The sequence below is a fragment of the Arachis hypogaea genome, chromosome 4, assembly GCF_003086295.3.
Source record: "Arachis hypogaea cultivar Tifrunner chromosome 4, arahy.Tifrunner.gnm2.J5K5, whole genome shotgun sequence".
NCBI classification, from domain to species: Eukaryota; Viridiplantae; Streptophyta; class Magnoliopsida; order Fabales; family Fabaceae; genus Arachis; species Arachis hypogaea.
In genome coordinates, this window is record NC_092039.1 from 123,368,822 (window position 1) to 123,382,451 (window position 13,630).

Genomic DNA, 13,630 nt, shown 5'->3' on the forward strand with positions numbered 1-13,630 from the left:
TGAATTGTGAAATAATGGTTGGAGATTTTCACATGTTAAAAGCCCGGTTTTATCCGGTTTTCACTCAATTCAAAGATGTATAGATTTTATCGGGTCTATGATCGGATTAGAGTCTAAAAAATAGACTCAGTATATATTTCAAGTCGAGTCTAGATTAGGACAAACCCGGTATGACCCAGCATAACATTGAAAAATATTGTTTGCAAACAATATATATTAATATCTAAATGCAACCATATACTTAATTAACGTTTAATTTTATTTTTATTATTTTTTATTTATGTTAAAATTATCTTTAAGTGTTAATTTTATCCAAAATATTAAAAATAAAATTAAAAATATTCAGCAATAACTTTGATATAAGAAAAATTCTTGATAAATTTTAGTATTTTTAGTAATTATTTGATTAGTATAAATACTAAATTATCTTTAACAAATAAATTTTATTAATTTATGTGTGCAATCTCTAAAAAATGTAGGTGTAACTGTATTAATTTATGTGTATAAAATTCTAATAAATATACATACAAATTATATGTATCTATCGCGCAAAATTCTTATAAATATGAATGCAAATTATTGCTGACTAAGTGCTGTTAAAAAATAATAATATTTACTGATCATATAATATTGATTTTGATATAATAAAAAATATTAGAAGCAAAATTAAATATTAAAAATATTTTTAAAAATTTACAAATATTAAAAATAAAATTATACTTTATCATTACAAAAAAAATATGTCTATCAATAGCCTAATAGGTATATATGCCGCTTCTAATAGCTAGTCCTTCTAGGTGTGAATCAGCATATATGTAGTAAATAAAATAAATAAAATAAACAATCTATATATGTTAAGTTATGAAAGAGCACAATGAAATTCTTTTATGATGCAAGAAAAAATTATGTATGTGAATAAATGGTCATTATTGCCTCATGTTAATTAAAATGCCTGTTGTGAATGATTCGATCTGCATGAGAATATATAGTTTCTTTAATTAGCTTCTTGTACGTTTTAATTAATATATAAGAGAATATATTATATAAAAATTAAAACAAACAAAAATATTTTATAATGATAAAATAATAGTTGAGACTTGAGACCCTTTTCAAGTTTGTAAGACGTTACTAGTCTAGTCTTTTGTACTTCTCTTTGCTATATAACCTATAAGTCTTTATGTCTATCTCTTTTGAAAAGACATATATATAGTCAGATTGAAAAATCATACGAAAAATAATGGTCTAATGTCTAATCCCAAATTGGTGGCTAAACGTGTCATAAATGTATACCTAACTATCTGGATTTAGAAATTAATTTCTTATTAATTGTTTTTCCCTATACGTATATGTATAGTTATAGCATCACTGAGTCAAACACGGTAACAAATGACATTGGCGGTTGAATTTTCAAATGATCATATGACAATTGAAGTCAGTATTATGACTACAATCATTTCTCATCTAGCCCTTTTTTTCATTGTTTCGGAGTTTGGTTAATTAATTAGTGGCTTAATTAAATAAATGTTTTATTTGCAGAATAAAGTAATTGGATTGAGTCTCCAATAAGAGTTGTATGTCTACTCCGCACTTCTCTACTACGTGCAGAAAACGTTTATGTAACTTGGAATTTTCCTTTTTTTTTTTAAGTAGTCTTCAAAAGTTAGAAGTACTTGTATAATTATCATATACTATATTTAAACCGTGTTTTACAAATTTCTTTTATTCAATCTTCAAAGATGTATTAAATTCTTGCAAGTATTAGATGTTCCAATCTTAATTTGTGTATGTAGTAATTTATTAATTAACAATAAATTTTTAAATAAAATTCAGACTACAATAAATTAGTTTTTAGTCGTAATACTATATTAGAACTGAAAATGATGAACTTTATTGAACTCGAAAAATTAGTTTATAAAGTAAAAAATGTCAGTATAAATTATCTAAAAATAATTTTATTTAAAAGATATGATACTTATAATATCTAATTTTAAAAGAGTATCATAGCAATTATATTTTTTATTATTATTGTAAACAGAAAATGTTATAAATCAAACTCATCTTGATTAATTAAGGTCAAGGTCCTTATTACCAAAAATTAAACCCTACTGGTGAAGATTGTCATCTCTTATATCTCTCCACAAGAGTCGCATATATAGCATTTCGCCATTATCCTATCCTATCTACTATTAGTTCTCCAATCTCCACACACTTAATCCTTTGTCTCTACTTCAAACAAGTTACATCATGCGTGGGACAGATATAAATTTATTATTTTTTTTCCTAGAATTCCTAGTAATATAAGTGGTAAATAGTAATGTACGTACGTAGTACTAAATGCCTGGTGGGTGGACACCTACTTAAGTTTTGCTACGGTGACCTCTAATTCAGCAATTAACTAAAATCTTGTTTTAAATTTTTGAATTGGATTCATTAGCCATTAGGTGTTTGTCCCACTTTTAGTTACGTATCTAACACATATTATAAATTTAACATCTTGTTATTTTTGACATATACATAGTAAAATTAAACAATATCTAAAAATATATATGTATATTATTTATACAATGTTAATTAAGTTTTGCATCAGAGGCGTCAAGTAATGATACATAGCCCTATGAATTAAAGAAAGTTATATAATTTTTTATATTAATTATGTTAAATTTATACTAAAATCAATTATTAATATAAAATATATATTAAAATATAAAATATATATTTAAAATAAATTAAACTAAATAATATTTATACATAAATATATGTATTATATATAAATATATGATAATTAATTTTTGTGATTAATTTTAGTATACAAATAACATTTTTATTTTTATACAACAAAAATAAGAATAGTACCTAACTGCGCAATATGATTATTGACCTAATAGTAATTCAGTTTTCCTATATTTACTTAGCTAATTACTCACCTTTATTCATTATTGAATAAAGCATGAGAGCTAAAGAAACTAATCCTTAATAAATTTTCTTCAATGATAAACAAGATTAAATTTGTTAAATCATCTAACCGTTTTTTACTATTAACTTTAAACGAAAGCAATTATACGGTGAATTTTTACCAAAAAATAATAAATCTTAAAAAATATTTCTTCAACGATAACTACACGTTTTTTTCCGCCGTTGCGGTGGTATTAGTATTGGTGTTGGCGGCGGCAGTGGCGGTGGTGGTGACAGTAGAAGTAGCATTAGCATTCTTTGGCAAGGATGGGAGAAATCCGCGTCTATGGACTGGAAACAAAAGAAACAAACTTGAGCAAAGAAATCCAACAACAAGAACCAAGGTTCTCATCACTTGCTCCATATCATCCACGTGTTTGGGAAACAAGCAATCGATGACTCTCTGATCGGAGAAAGCCATTGCCAAGAACACCACCATTGACAACACGGCGTGCAAGACGTCGGCGAACCCTAGCTTGTACCTCCTACCGCCGATATAGCCGCGGTGGTTCTGCACCCACAAACCCTTGGTGGTCACGAATCCGTAGTAGACCTTTGTCTTGTTGTTTCCCTTGCTATCTTTCGCAGGTTGCTCGACGCTGTCGGTGAAGCAGGAGAAGAAGCAGAAGAAGGAACAAAAGACTAAAGCGAAGATCATCATGGTTACACTAAGTGATGAACATTGCCCGGATTTGTAGATGGTTGGTATGAGTGCCCCAAAAACTAGGTTAGTCCCTGTTGGTAAGAAGTTCCCAAGATTTGAGGCGGTTTTGAAGGTTGTTTGGATTCCCTTTCCAAGGGTAGTGTCGTTTGTGTCCTCTAATGTGGGGTCTTCATCATCACCATTGGAATTAGGGTTATTAGGGTTACTAGTGGGATTATTGGGATTGGAGTTACCATTAGCAATGGGTTTTTTGGGACTATTATTGTTGTTTTCTTGTGGCTTTGAAGTGGGTTCAGGATCAGAGGGTTTTGATGTTGGTGAATTTGAACCACTTTCTAGATCTGGTTGCAGCTGGTTATCACTATCCATTTATGTTTTTATGGATATGGATTTGTTATTCTAAGAAAGTATGTGATGATGAGAGATTAACAACTAAGTAATAAGGGTTAGTTCTTGAAATTATTGAACAATGATGGAGCTAAGGAAGGGTGAGAAGAAAACTTAGAGATTGGGCAATGTATATAACAAAGAAATGGGAAGTGAAGGGCTTTTATAGAAGTATTATAGTTTGAATATAATTTTTGTAGTCAAAATAGCTAGCTAGCCATAATTAAGAAGCAGATATATTAGATATATTGAGGAAGAATATAATTTTTAAATAATGATTGGTTAGTTTTAACTGTATTAGTTATAATAATGAGTTTAATATATATATATATATAAATTAGTTTAAATTTTAATTTTAATGTACCGAAAATATAAAAAAAATTTATACAGATATTTAATTAAATAATAAATTTTAAAAATTAGTTTTTTTTGTAATAATAATATATAATTAATTATCTGTATAAAAAATTTTTATTCTGTATGAAAATTAATAAATTTATTAATTTATTTGGATATATATATATATATATTTTATTTATATATATTATCTATTTGTACCTGATATAGTTATATATGCTACTGATCAGTTTAACTAAGAAAATAAATAAATTTATTATACCTTAATGTTATTTAATATTCATCGATATATCTTATATAAATATATATAACACAGTTCTATCATGATATATCACTAAAAATGTAACTTATTAGGTTTTTTTTTTCAAAAATGTTATTTGTATACTAAAATCAGCTGCTAAAATTAACCACCAATATATTTATATATAAATATACGTGTGATTTAATTTATTTTCAATGTGTATTTGTATTTCAATATATATTTTATACTAGTAGCTGACTTTGATAGCTGATTTTGGTATACACGTAATATAACTCTTTTTTTTTATGGTATCTCACAATCCAACAAGTTAAGAATTAATCCGTTGACGTACTGATGAACTCCATTTAAAGGTTTGTCGCTCGCCAATGGTTGTTACACAATGCGAGATTCAAACTCTCTGATATTTATTTAAGTAAACTACTGAATTAACCACTATACCAACTCAATTTGGTTAAATATAACTTATTAGTTAAATTTCAATTGTTATCATTAATGCCATCATATCTATAATCTAAATTAAGGCTGCGAAAATCTCTTCTCAACTTGAATGGCTGCTTGAAATATTCCATCATTATTGAGCATATGTATATTGCTGTGAAATGTTCCATCATTATATCCATCGAGGCAGTTGAGTATTTATTGAGTGAGAAATTTTGTATGTATATGGAATATCAATTGAATTGTAATATAAGCTTATTAATTAATAATTTATATATGTCTTTAATTCAAAGTATCAATTTGTTTGAACTAAAATTAACCTGGTATTATATGAATACAGTGTCTACCAATTATACTTAGCTTGTTCCTCCTATCTTAAACTATTTGTGAACACTTCTAATGAAATGTTGAATATCTCTACATATAATTATTCAGCAGTCAATAATATATAACACCAAAATTCATATATAACTCCATGCCACTACAAAATTAAACGTTGTGGTCCACATGCAACCATACAAATTTGAAGTTGGATAGTATTTAATGCCATTAAGACTGATGACCAGAGTCTTTCTTCGATATTTCAGAGGAAGAAAAATCTTTTGAATTGAAACAAATCCATATGCATGGCAGTTTGTTTGAGCTGATGAATAACCGTTAGAATAATCAAAATATTTGACTTATTAATTCCAAAATTTAATGAAGATGCTTATTCAAAACACGAAATTAGCTAGTCAGACTCCAATGCCAGATTGAATGAAAAAACATGTTAAATTTCAGTTTAATTTTAAGATGTACTCTGTAAAGAGAGCAAAGAAGAGTAATAGAATGAAGGAAAAAATAATAATAATTAAAAAATAAATCCTCTCTCCAATATGGACTTAGAAATTTTCTTTTGAACTAGTCAATATGTAAGGGTAAGGCTATGCCGTGGCACCTTGCACTCAACTAGTTTATTAGTGACACAATTGTACTTATTTCAAAAATTCATACTGCATGAAAATAATAAAGAAAAATAGAAAGATATATAAATCAACATCATTACTTGATAATCATGCAATTGACCGAATGTTGATACTTGATATATTCCAGTTCTTTGTAGTTTTCAAGTACTCTATACGAAGCTTTCATTTTATTTATTTCACTAAAAAGCTTCAATTATTTTTTATGAATTTTAGATAATGAATTTCTTTAAACTAATTTTTGGGTTGAGTTTGGCTCATTTTGGGGCAGAGCTATTGAACTTGGTTTAGAGAAGGACCCAAGTTAAGATTATTAAGGGGATCATCAATAGTAAGAATTAAAATTTACTTTTTCGTGTTTAAATATATATTAAGCATATATTATATACAACATTATACACACATATTGTTTAGTAGTACTTTTATTCTTTAGCGTTTCTTCCCATAATTCTTTAGAGCTTTGTATCCTTCAGAGCTTCCATTATTACCACTATTCTTATTAGAACTAATTACGTAAGTTTCTAATATGCCAATGTTTCAATTTTGTATGGTGAGATTGACTGTACCTAAATTTTCACTATTTTGCATAAATAAACTCTTTTATTTTGTGAGGGATCTTCTTTATGTTTTGAGAGATATGTAATAAAAATTAAATTAACTAATTATTAGATAGTTAAAAAAATTATTATAGATCAAATTTAATCTCACACCTTTTTTTTTCTAGAAAAAAAGACTTAATAAGAGCTGATTAATAAAGCCTACATTTTTTATCAATAACTATGCTATATGTATATTAAAAATTATTCGCTAAATCAATTATCAATCAATTTAAAATATATGTTAAAATATAAATATATATTAAAAATAAATTAAACAATATATATTTTTATATACAAACACATTATGACAAATTTTTAGTTTGCATATATTATTTTTGTTTTACCAATTATATTACATATATATCAAAAACCAACACTGCATATAAAAACAAGTATTTAGCAATTTATAAAACAAAATTATTAAATATATTTAATTATTCATTTATTACAAGTTTGATTACAGTTGTTATTAATTATTTAGTTAAAAAAATTGTAAACTAATATGTATAATTATACACATATTAACTAACTTGGTGAATAGTTTAAAGCTTAAATAAAACCAATTGCTGGCTGCACTAAATTAACAAATTCATTCTAAGTAGTATACTAGTATTTAATGATTACACATCTTGATATAATGATATATCATATATACATTGATATATAACATAACACAGACACAATGAATCTATAAGGGTTGAAAGTTGCATAATGTTTCTGAATTATGATTAAGCAAAGGACATTCTCGTTCTAAATTAAATATTTATTAGGGATCAAATATTAATCCGCCAAATAAATTCAAAAACCAACCATTAAAAAAAAGAGCAATATTATTCTTGTTCTTTAGCCCTTAATTTATAACAAAATATAAACATGAATATGATGTAGATAAAATTAAAGAAATAACTACCAAATCACAAACAAATTATTACTAACACAATAACAAGTTTCATATTACGCAGACATGCATCCAATTCCACGTCTGAAATTGGGAAACACAAGAAACAAACCGCTACAAATTACTCCCACCATTAGCGGAAAACTCTCCATGACTTGATCCATGTCCTTTTCATGTCCGGGGAACAAGCAATTAGTAACCCTATGATCCGAGAAAGCAATTGCCACGAACACTAACACGGACATGAAAGCGTGCACAAAATCCGTGAAGGAAACCTTGTATTTCTCATCCTTTGGCACTTGAACCGGAATCCCCGGTTTGAACACGGACAGTCCTTTCGGGGTCACGAAACCATAATAAATGGTTCCGTCAGGCCCGGGAAAACTGTCCGTGAAGTGAAAGAAGAAGCATGAGAGTGAACATATGGTTAGGAGCACGTGGGTCATCATGCTGTGCACGTGACTGCATTGTCCGTTCTTGTAGATTGATGGAAGGACCATCTCGAATGTGAGGAGTGTTCCCGTTGGGAGGAAGTTTCCGAGTAATGAAGTCTTGTTGAGTGTCTTCTGGACACCCTTTGCCATGATGGCACGGCGATTCTTCCGGACAGCCTCTGGAGGCATCACCGGAAGAGTGACTAGGCCGGAAGAATTGCGTGTATCATCATGGGACGGTGCTGGAGTTGCATTGTAAACTTTGATTCCAACTTCCTGTTGGGTTGGTTCCATTTTTTGTGTGTGTAAGTGGATGAATTTAATTGAATCCAATGATGAGAATTGAGAAGAATAGAGAAAGGAATTCTAAATTAAGAAGAGTTTAAATACAGTGGAATTTACAAATTGAGTTTGAAACACTTGAGCGGTTATTGGCGGTTACTTAAGTATATCATCTTTATTACTTGTTTATAGTTATTGATTTCTTCTCATCACTTCTAAGAAGGAAATAATGATTTATGAGAGTAGAGTGCTTTGCTAATTGTTGATTAGGCACATTAACCATTCAAACATAAGGACAATGCAGGAAACTAAATAGAACGAGGTGATGATGATCAGGGATATAAAACCACGTGATAAGCGCTTGCTCTATAGTAATAAGAAAAAATTGCTCATGCCACTAAGAAAGAAAGAAAGAAAAAAAAAAACAAAACCACAAAGATTATAGGTTTGAGTAGGAACATGTGGTATTAAGTTAGGTTCTAGGCAATACTATAAAATTTTACAACATGCCAGAAACGTGATTTTGTCATTAATGAAAAAGACGAAATGATTTCTTTGGATTTTCCAATCTACTACGCGGAAATCTTGCATCTACTTGGGCATCGACATCTAAACCACTTAAAGTAATCTACTTGTGAAGAATGTATATTCAAATTTTGTTATTTCTACTGTTTAAAATCAATAACTAAAAAGAATTTAATTTTGATATCCTATGTGTAAAATGTTTTATACATTCGTTCTATTACATTCGGCTTTTTGAATGATCATTTACGTGATCAATATAAAAGTAGTTATTTTTGTTAATATAGTATTACATAATTAGATACACGTATAAAACTGTGTTGACCGTGTATCAAAATTAAATTTATATATTATTACCTAAAGAATAGAAATTTGATTTATGTTATCAATATCAGAATGAACTACTTTAATCATACGTAACCCTAATAAGATGGCCAATGTCAAACTAACCTTAAAAGTAGTTTCTTTGGGTTGAAATAGTATTATAGATGGTTGGTAAAATAAAATATAAAAAATTTAAAATGTATAAAATCATTCAAGATGATTCTATGAAGTAACTTTTTACAATTCAGACAACCGTGGAAGATAGAAGAACTTTTGTTCATTCAGTTCTACCAATGAATGGTGAATCACTGAATCTTTCATGCTGGTCCCCCTTTCTCATATCAATGAATTTCACGTTTAAAATTCTCTCTCTTCAATTTCTAGCTAAGATTCTCAATCACAACTCCAAAAATATTTGCTTCAACTCTTCTGTTCTAAAATTGTCAGCGATTTCCAACCTCAAACTCCATGAATGTTCCCATTCTCTTGGGTCCACTTTCCATATTCCACAATCCAATTAACCACTAGATTTTCATGCTTATTCTTCTTTTTATATATATTGGTTGGTTCCTCCTCTGCTCCTTCACTTCCATGACAAAATTACAAAAGTCCTCATCTTTTGCAAAATCCCTATCTGGGTTTTTCCCATCACTCAGTTATAGCATTGTGCATGCACCATTTTCTCTCAAAAACTTGTGTTGATTGATTACTTTTCTTTCTGATGATGGCATCATTGGGATCTTTGCCATTTGTATTGGAAACTAATGTTGAGTCTCTGGTGCTGCTTGAGACAAGAAGCAGCTACCATTCTCCCCGGTTTCCAGTTTGTGGCATAAAGGGTTCATGTTTTGGGCATTCTGAAAGGTCGGGGTTGTGTTGGTGCAAGAGGGTGTTATGGAGGAGTAAGAAAGTAAGAGCAATAGCTTGCAAGAGTTTTGGGAAAGATGAGTATGAAGATGGATCAAAGGATGTGGTGCATGCCACTATTGAAAAGACGAAGAAGGTTCTTGCTTTGCAAAGGGACCTACTTCAACAGGTATATTCTGCTTTATCCTAAAGTAGTGTTGTATTTACTCTATCCGTTTCAAAATGTCCGTCACTTTGAAAACTCAGTACACTCGCAATTCAATGTATCTAGATATATTTAGTATGGATGTACCAAGAGTACTATATATGCTTGTTTGTTCATCTAGAAGGCTAGTGTAACTATGCTTATGTTGTGCTTCATAGCAAATGTTTACATGGCCAATCTCAACTCATCAATTGCAGATTTCAGAAAGAAAGAAACTAATTTCTTCCATAGACAGTGACAATATTAGTAAACCAGAAGGGGACGGTATTTCTTATGAACATGGCACCAATGGCAGAAGCCATTCTTTTGAGAACCAAAATGGTAACATTCTAGGCATTTATGGAGGCTTTAATGAATCTAACCAGGATGTTAGAGTCCCGCCTCCTGAACCGGCTTCGTTGAGGCTGGATTCACTACCAGCCTTCTTTACAAATGGAACTGAGAACTCAAGTCTGAAGGTTAAGAATCAGGATGGTGTTATTGAATCAAGTTTGGAGAATATCACTGATGAATCTAATGAGATTGGGAGTGAAGGCGAAATACCGCATCCTTTGGCTGGGACCAATGTGATGAATGTTATAGTAGTTGCAGCAGAATGTGCTCCCTGGTCAAAAACAGGTAACTAAACCTACCCACCCTATACCAATTTTGGTGACTTTTAATAAAAATATGTCTATATTTTTTAAATATAAGATGTTATATATGTTATATTGATAACTGCCTCAAGACCGAAAATACAAAGATACGAAGGACATAAACTTATAGACTTTTATGTGAGTTAACAGGTGGACTTGGAGATGTTGTTGGTTCATTACCAAAGGCTTTAGCTAAGCGTGGACATAGGGTCATGGTAACATGTTATTCCCTTATTGAACTTTACTGAATAATTGAATATAACAAATTATTAGAAGAAAACTTAATCTTTGAATTTGTACCTTGCCCATTGCATAATATACCATGTTCTTCTTCTTCTTCTTCTCTGTTTTCCTCTCAGGTAGTTGTGCCTCGGTATGGTAACTATATCGAACCCCAAGATACAGGAGTACGAAAAACATACAGAGTGGATGGTCATGTATGCAGCATCTGCTTTGTTCCTATTGATTGTTATTTTTCAATGTGTTACATTGGTTCTACTTTGAGGGTGTTGTAACCTTCCAATTTTTCACTCTACAGGATATGGAAGTAAGATATTTCCAGGCCTACATTGATGGTGTAGACTTTGTTTTCATTGAAAGTCCAATGTTTCACAATCTGGAGCATAACATATATGCAGGAAGCAGATTGGTAATAATATATTTTTCCTTGAGAGTCACTGTCAAGTATTTTACACATTTAACTCACCTTGCCTTTCATCTCACAGGATATTCTAAAGCGCATGATACTGTTTTGCAAGGCAGCTGTTGAGGTACATAAACTAAATGACTTTGTCACTTGGTCAATGTTTATTTATGGGATAATTCTAACAAATTGAAGTCTTTTAGCACATTAGAATACTGTATTATGATAATGGTTTGGTCTTTTAACTAGAGATTAGGATTTAATTAAGAGAAGGGGAAAGAAAAATTATTTCTAAGGCAGATCCCTAACCCTTCATGTGATCTCGGTCAGACTAGAGAATATTAGTTGAATTTCTGATAATGAGATTCAGGATGCTAGTGATTTGAAGGAGATTTTGTTTCTTCTTTAAAATGAAGAAAAGAATACTAGATTGTGGTCTACAATCTGTCACAGCTTGAAATCATGTGTGTGAAAAGAAGATAAAATAGAAAATGACTAGTACTGATTTTGTTCTTGAAGTCTTCACTATAGCTCTGATGCGTTTCTTTGAATATGAATAATAAATCAAACTGAAAAATTCACAGGTTCCGTGGCACATTCCATGTGGTGGTGTTTGCTATGGAGATGGAAACTTGGCTTTCATAGCAAACGATTGGCATACTTCATTGCTGCCAGTGTATCTTAAGGCATACTATCGTGACCAGGGTTTGATGAAGTACACAAGATCAGTTCTCGTTATTCATAACATAGCTCACCAGGTTCAATCTCTATCTATATATGTCTATGTTAAGAAGATATTTGACACATTAACACTAACTCTTTCTTTCCTTGTAGGGTCGGGGTCCTGTTGATGATTTCTTCTATGTTGATTTAGCTGAACACTACACAGACCTTTTTAAACTATATGACCCCATTGGAGGTGACCACTTCAACATTTTTGCAGCCGGTTTAAAGAGCGCAGACCGTGTTGTCACGGTTAGCCATGGGTATTCATGGGAGCTTAAAACTTCTGAAGGTGGTTGGGGTTTGCATGGGATCATCAATGACAATGGATGGAAACTGCGGGGAATCGTGAATGGAATTGATAACAAAGATTGGAACCCTAAGTTTGATGTTCACTTGAAATCGGATGGCTACACCAACTACTCCCTCGAGACACTGCATACTGGAAAGCCTCAATGTAAAGCCGCATTGCAAAAGGAGCTCGGTTTGCCTGTTCGTGAGGACATTCCGGTAATCGGTTTTATCGGAAGGTTGGATCCGCAGAAAGGCGTTGATCTCATAGCCGAAGCGGTTCCTTGGATGATGGGTCAGGATGTGCAACTAATCATGTTGGGATCTGGAAGACCGGATTTGGAACAAATGCTCCGGAATTTCGAGAATCAACACAATGACAAGATCCGCAGTTGGGTTGGTTTTTCCGTGAAGACTGCTCATAGAATAACTGCAGGAGCAGACATATTGCTCATGCCATCAAGATTTGAGCCATGTGGATTGAACCAACTCTATGCCATGGCTTATGGAACAGTTCCTGTTGTGCATGCTGTTGGAGGATTGAGGGACACAGTGAAGCCTTTTGATCCCTTCAATGAAACAGGACTTGGATGGACATTTGAAAGTGCAGAATCAGGCAAGTTGATACATGCATTAGGGAACTGCTTATTGACCTATAGAGAGTACAAGGAAAGCTGGGAAGGGCTTCAATGGCGAGGGATGACACAAGATCTTAGTTGGGATAACGCAGCGCAGCAGTATGAGGAGGTGCTTCTTGCTGCCAAGTACCAGTGGTAACTTTCTGGCATCTCTACTCTACCAGAAAGTTCTGATCAAAATACGAAGATTATCCAAGTTGAATGGCTATCGTGTCTTAAATTGTTGGTTTTGGGAAGGAAAATGAGGAATTGTGTATAGGATACAGTCAAAGTCATGATGGAATGGATTAGGGTAAAAGTTTTTGGTGTTCTAAGGATTTTATAACAGTAACACAACAATTTCATGCACTGTTTAAGTATCATACTAGTGTTTACAAGCTCAATTTAACTTGTGTGATAGCAAGCAAAGTTGATTTTCAAGGTACTATGTTAAGTTCTATACAAGTTCCCGAAAGCACTTATCTCTATTATATCACAAATATCAGTATTAATATCTAACTGCAATAATCCTAGCACTCTGTCTAGCCTAAAGCACATTACAAAATGT

The 13,630-nt window shown here is 31.2% G+C and overlaps 2 protein-coding genes across 2 annotated transcripts; one reads left to right on the forward strand and one right to left on the reverse strand.

Moving 5' to 3' along the window:
* Positions 1-7,446: 7,446 nt before the first annotated feature.
* On the reverse strand, positions 7,447-8,844 carry LOC112794474 (protein DMP9-like). Its single transcript, XM_025836479.3, has one exon. The coding sequence runs from the start codon at positions 8,245-8,247 to the stop codon at positions 7,576-7,578; it is 672 nt and encodes a 223-aa protein (XP_025692264.1). The 5' UTR covers positions 8,248-8,844; the 3' UTR covers positions 7,447-7,575.
* A 365-nt stretch (positions 8,845-9,209) lies between these two features.
* LOC112797798 (granule-bound starch synthase 2, chloroplastic/amyloplastic) lies at positions 9,210-13,537 on the forward strand. The gene is made up of 8 exons (XM_025840888.3): positions 9,210-10,117; positions 10,351-10,771; positions 10,939-11,003; positions 11,148-11,225; positions 11,327-11,437; positions 11,514-11,558; positions 12,016-12,189; positions 12,266-13,537. Exons 1-8 carry the CDS (start codon positions 9,803-9,805, stop codon positions 13,220-13,222), a joined length of 2,166 nt encoding a protein of 721 aa, XP_025696673.1. The 5' UTR covers positions 9,210-9,802; the 3' UTR covers positions 13,223-13,537.
* The last annotated feature ends 93 nt before the right edge of the window (positions 13,538-13,630 follow it).

Coding starts and splice junctions, on each gene's coding strand:
- LOC112794474 (XM_025836479.3), bottom strand. CDS start 8,247: ATGGAACCAACCCAACAGGAAGTTGGAATCAAAGTTTACAATGCAACT.
- LOC112797798 (XM_025840888.3), top strand. CDS start 9,803: ATGATGGCATCATTGGGATCTTTGCCATTTGTATTGGAAACTAATGTT. Junction 11,004..11,147: donor AGCGTGGACATAGGGTCATG/GTAACATGTTAT, acceptor TTTTCCTCTCAG/GTAGTTGTGCCTCGGTATGG. Junction 11,226..11,326: donor CATACAGAGTGGATGGTCAT/GTATGCAGCATC, acceptor TTCACTCTACAG/GATATGGAAGTAAGATATTT.